Source organism: Vulpes vulpes, chromosome 12 (assembly GCF_048418805.1).
Source record: "Vulpes vulpes isolate BD-2025 chromosome 12, VulVul3, whole genome shotgun sequence".
Lineage (NCBI taxonomy): Eukaryota > Metazoa > Chordata > Mammalia > Carnivora > Canidae > Vulpes > Vulpes vulpes.
In genome coordinates, this window is record NC_132791.1 from 74722805 (window position 1) to 74728329 (window position 5525).

Below are 5525 nucleotides of genomic sequence, written 5' to 3' on the forward strand. Positions count from 1 at the left end.
CTCAGATCCTGGGGACGTTGCTTTGTGCCTGCTGATGGATGTAGTTAGGTGTTCCTGTGTGCATGGGTGCACAGAGCAGCAGGGCCACACGGGAGGCCAGTCTTGACCTAGGATACAGATGTGTCAGTCCTTTAAGAATTGGTGCTGAAGGGTGCCTGGTGGCTCTGCTAGCGAAGCGTCTGACTCTGGTTCGCTCAGGTCCTGATCTCAGGGTCCTGGGCTCTAGCCCTGCAGTGGACTCTGAGCTCTGCATGGAGGCTGCTTCTCCCTCTCCTTCTGTGCCTCCCCCTGCCTGTGTGCACACACTCTCTCAAATAAATAAAACCTTAAAACATAGGAATCAGTATTGTGCCTGGAGGTTTCATTACCTTGGTGGTCTGGTGCGAGGACATTTTATAACATGTCCTTAGGGTTGACTTGCTCTGCTTCAACACAGGTGATCATCCATCCTGGGTATCCTGTTCCTTAGGACAGAAGGCAGAATAGCGTGTGTGTGTGTGGGTTGCAGGGGTCTGAAAGTGGTTTGGCTCCATTCTTCCAAGATAACTCTGTTCTTGACAGGCTGCCCCCTGCCCAAGTGAGGACCATGCTTCCTTACCTTTGATGCTTGGTGATGGGAGGTGACTGGGAGTGACAGCCTCCATTGTCACCCCCTTGTCAAGTGTCCGCAGGCTTCATTTTCTGGAAGGTTCGCCTCAGGGCAGCCTTGACATCGGTGTTCCGCAAGCTATAGATGATGGGATTAAGGATGGGGGTGACCACAGCATAGAAGAGAGACAGCACAGGGTCAGTGGCTGGATTATAACTGGCCTTAGGGCGGATGTAAATGAAGATGGCCGTGCCATAGAAGAGGCAGACCACCAGCAGGTGAGAGGAGCAGGTGGAGAAGGCCTTGCGGCGGCCAGCAACAGACGGCATCCGGAAAATCGTGGCCAGGATATGCCCATAGGAGCCCAGGATGAGGCCGAAGGGGCAGAGGATGATGAGGGCAGCAGCTAGGATAATCTGCAGCTCATTGAGTGAGGTGTCTCCACATACCAGCTGCAGGATGGGCTGGATCTCACAAAAGAAGTGTGGGATGGCATTGGGACCACAGAAGGGCAGGGAGAAGATGAAGGAGGTGTGGCCCAGGCCCACCATTGCCCCACAGGCCCATGCCAGCCCTGCTAGCTGCAGGCACACCCGGGGACTCAGCAGAAGTGTGTAGCGAAGGGGTTTGCAGATGGCTACATAGCGGTCATAGGCCATGGCAGCCAGGAGGCAACACTCTGTGGCACCGAAGAAAAGGAAAAAGAACATCTGGAGAGCACAGCCTGAGCGAGGTATGTGGCGCTGGCCTGTGAGGAGGTGGTGCAGCAACAGGGGCATGGTGACAGATGTGTAGGCGATCTCCAGGGCCGACAGCATGCGCAGGAAGAAGTACATGGGGGACTGGAGAGCAGAATCCGTGGAGACCAGCAGCACTATGAGGAGGTTGCCTGCCACGGTGAGCAGATAGACGGCAAGGAAGAATGTGAAGAGCCAGCCCTGCAGGTTGGCCAGATGGGAGAAGCCCACAAGGATGAACTCGGCCACCACGGAGCTGTTGGTGCTCATGCCACTCCCGCAGGACAGAGAAACAGCAGCTGCGGAGCTGTGACAAGGACAGAGGTGGCCCCTTGCTGCACCTGCTCAGGGAAACGCTGGAATGCCCTTTATTTCAGGGTTTCATAGCCCGTGAGGCAGCACAGGCCATGTCCCTGTCAGACCTGCTGTCATTGGAGCCAGGTGAGCACTGAGCCCTGAGAGCTTGGCTTTCTCCTCAGTGGTCCTGGGACTCCTGCCCTTCATAGGACACACTTAGATCTGTCCTCAGTTTACTCTGGGTGGACATGTGAGTCATCTTTGGCTGGTCTTCTCTCCTTGTCCATGGAGCCCTGCCAGCTGGCACTGTTCTTCTCAAAGCCAGAATTCCTCTGCCTTCAGAGTGAGAAACACCCCGTTCTAAGTCAAGGGGCTTTCCCTTGTGTTCATCTCCCCTGGGGTCCTTCTACGCCTGTCTTTCCCTTTCTTTCTTCTCTGTGGATTCTCCTTCCTTTCCTCTCAGTGTATGTCCTCTGTGACCTGAGTTTCTTCTCTTTTTTATATTTTTATTTATTTATTTATTTATTGGAGTTCAATTTGCCAACATATAGCATAACACCCAGTGCTCATCCCGTCAAGTGCCCTTTTAAACATTCTTCATCTACCAGACCCACTTGACCCCTCTCTTTCTCAGTTTTCCTTGATTGTTTTGCCTTTGGAAAAATTTCATGGTTTGCACAAAGGAGGAAAGAAATTTAAAAGGTCACCTCTTTTGAGCTCCCAGAGGCAGGTAAACAGTAATTTGAAGGACTGAGGGTCTCCCTAGTTTTCAAAGATTCTTGGGAAGGACATGAAGGGTCTTTCTTGGTTGCTCATTGCTGCATCTTCCAGCCCCTGAAATGCATCTCCTTTACACCCGAGCGCATGTGCAAATCCCCAAACCACACACACAAACTCCACCAATTCACACACTAACACATCACATTTCTAAATACAAGCACAGGAATGGACATAACCCAATCTCACATTCTAGGTTCATCTAAGGCAGCAAATCATTATTATACAATGTAAGTATCATTTCAAATAACAGTGAGAGTGAAAATACATTTAACATGAAAATATAAAACAGCAGAGATATGGTTCGATAGATGAATACATTCAAATTCTTTGCAAAACCATAACCATGTTCAAGACTGTGTCATAAAATGCAAGCTCACACACTGATACTTTGCAAGTGGAAAGTCCTTGGTTCTCCCACCTTCCTGGCTTACAGGAGACATTCTCTGAATAATGTCTTTGAGTTGGAGAAATCGCTGGTGCTGAAGGCAGATGATGTCTAGTGACTTGCTCAGGATCCTCTGTCTTTACTCTGTGGATCCCTCATGAGGAAGGTGTGCTTAGATTTGGTGTCTCTTAAGAGTCTCTGAGGACCTGGTCTCCAAGCACTCGTGGCTTTCCAGGGGGCAGAGCTCTCCACACAGACAATTAATCTGTTGGAGTATGTGAGATTGCAAACAGTGTGCTGTGACCTGTGCAGAGGTTTCAGAATGTCCAGGTGCCTCAGCTCACCCAGAGCATCTCTGGCTCAGTCATCTTGATTTTATTTCCATTACTATAGATGTTCTAACATCCCTGCAAACAGTGTGGTTTTATACAGCTCCTTGCTGTCAATGTAATTCAGTAATCAATATATTTGAGAATTCATTCAGCCACTTATCTATTTAGTCATTCCACAGAGCACTGAGAATAGAAAAGAGAAATATATCTACTTTTGACATTAGTAGCTGATAAATGTCATTTTTTGGGAGGGGAACTATCCCTAACTTCTCTTTTTTGATTTTTTAATTTATTATACAGAAAGTTATTTTTTAAAAAATTTTATTTTTTATTGGTGTTCAATTTGCCAACATATAGAATAACACCCAGTGCTCATCCCGTCAAGTGCCCACCTCAGTGCCCGTCACCCAGTCACCCCTACCCCCCGCCAACCTCCCCTTCCACCACTCCTAGTTAATTTCCCAGAGTTAGGAGTCTTTCATGTTCTGTCTCCCTTTCTGATATTTCCGACTTATTTTTTCTCCTTTCCCCTTTATTCCCTTTCACTATCTTTTATATTCCCCATATGAATGAGAACATATAATGTTTGTCCTTCTCTGATGGACTTATTTCACTCAGCATAATACCCTGGCATAATACCCAGTTCCATCCACGTCGAAGCAAAAGGTAGGTATTTGTCATTTCTAATGGCTGAGTAACATTCCATTGTATACATAGACCGAATCTTCTTTATCCATTCATCTTTCGATGGACACCGAGGCTCCCTTCACAGTTTGGCTATTGTGGACATTGCTGCTATGGACATTGGGGTGCATGTGTACTAGTGTTTCACTACATTTGTATCTTTAGGGTAAATACACAGTAGTGCAATTGCTGGGTCGTAGGTAGCTCTATTTTTAACCTCTTGGGGAACACCCACAGTTTTCCAGAGTGGCTGCACCAGTTCACATTCCCACCAAGAGTGCAGGAGGGTTCCCCTTTCTCCACATCCTCTCCAACATTTGTTGTTTCCTGTCTTGTTAATTTCCCCCATTCTCACTGGTGTGAGGTGAAATCTCATTGTGGTTTTGATTGGTATTTCCCTGATGGCAAGTGATGTGAGCATTTTCTCACGTGCTACATAAGCACCTTTAAATGAAGGATTTTCTTTTCCTTATATTTTTTGGTAGCTCCTCCCTTCTCCCAATCTCCCTCCAGAGCAACTCTCTTTCCAATGAAACAATTCTCGTTAACAGTATTGCATGTATCCTTTTATACATTTTCTCTGCTCTCTCCCTCACACAAATGTTTTATGTTTTAAACAAAAATGTGAAGTTCTTATACTTTTTATGTTTTGATTTTCTTTCTTAGTAGCACTTAATAGAAATCCTTCTGAGTCTCCTGGGCTAGTATGTATGTATATATTTATGTATTTATTAGGCATTATTTCATTTCCCTATTGATCATTCACTGTGTTATAAATAATATAACATATATATCATTAATATATAATATATTATATTAATATAATATAAATAATACAATATAGTAAATATAAAAATGTCCTTATACTTATCAATTTTTATATATGAATATTTTAATTTTTATGTTTGATTCTTGGGAATGAGATTGAAGAATGTGTGCATTTTCAACTTAAGTAGTTATTTATATATCTTTTCCCAAAGGGTAGCAATTCACATTTTTTCTACTTTTTTCCCCTCTAGAATTTTAAGGCATAGTTTACTCATAAAAAATGTATAATTTTAAGGGCTCTAAGTTGATTATTTACATACATGTAAATTATGAAATAATGACCACAATCAAGGTAGTTAACATATCCACTACCTCATCGTTTCCTTCTTTACCTACCTATCTCTTCTTCTTGCCTTAAGAACACTTCAGTCTGAGAGAGGGAGGGGCAAGACTGCGGAAGAGTAGGGTCCCCAGGTCACCTGTCCCCACCAAATTACCTAGATAACCTTCAAATCATCCTGAAAATCTATGAATTCGGCCTGAGATTTAAAGAGAGACCAGCTGAAACGCTACTGTGAGAAGAGTTCGCGCTTCTATCAAGGTAGGAAGACGGGGAAAAAGAAATAAAGAAACAAAAGGCCTCCAAGGGGGAGGGGCCCCGCGAGGAGCCGGGCTGAGGCTGGGGCGAGTGTCCCCAGGACAGGAGAGCCCCGTCCCGGAGAATCAGCAGCTGCACCAACCTTCCCGGGGGGAAAGGCCTCGCAGGGAGTTAGAGCAGGACCCAGGAGGGCGGGGATGCCCTCGGGCTCCCTGGGACACTAACAGACACCTGCGCCCCGGGAGAGTGCGCCGAGCTCCCTAAGGGCTGCAGCGCGCACGGCGGGACCCGGAGCAGCTCGGAGGGGCTCAGGCGGCGGCTCCGCGGAGGGGGCTGCGGGGCGGGAGCGCGGATC

The 5525-nt window shown here is 46.5% G+C and overlaps 1 protein-coding gene across 1 annotated transcript; it reads right to left on the bottom strand.

Moving 5' to 3' along the window:
* Positions 1-657: 657 nt before the first annotated feature.
* Positions 658-1596, bottom strand: OR10C1 (olfactory receptor family 10 subfamily C member 1). The gene has a single exon (XM_025988865.1). The coding sequence runs from the start codon at positions 1594-1596 to the stop codon at positions 658-660; it is 939 nt and encodes a 312-aa protein (XP_025844650.1).
* Between the last annotated feature and the right edge of the window lie 3929 nt (positions 1597-5525).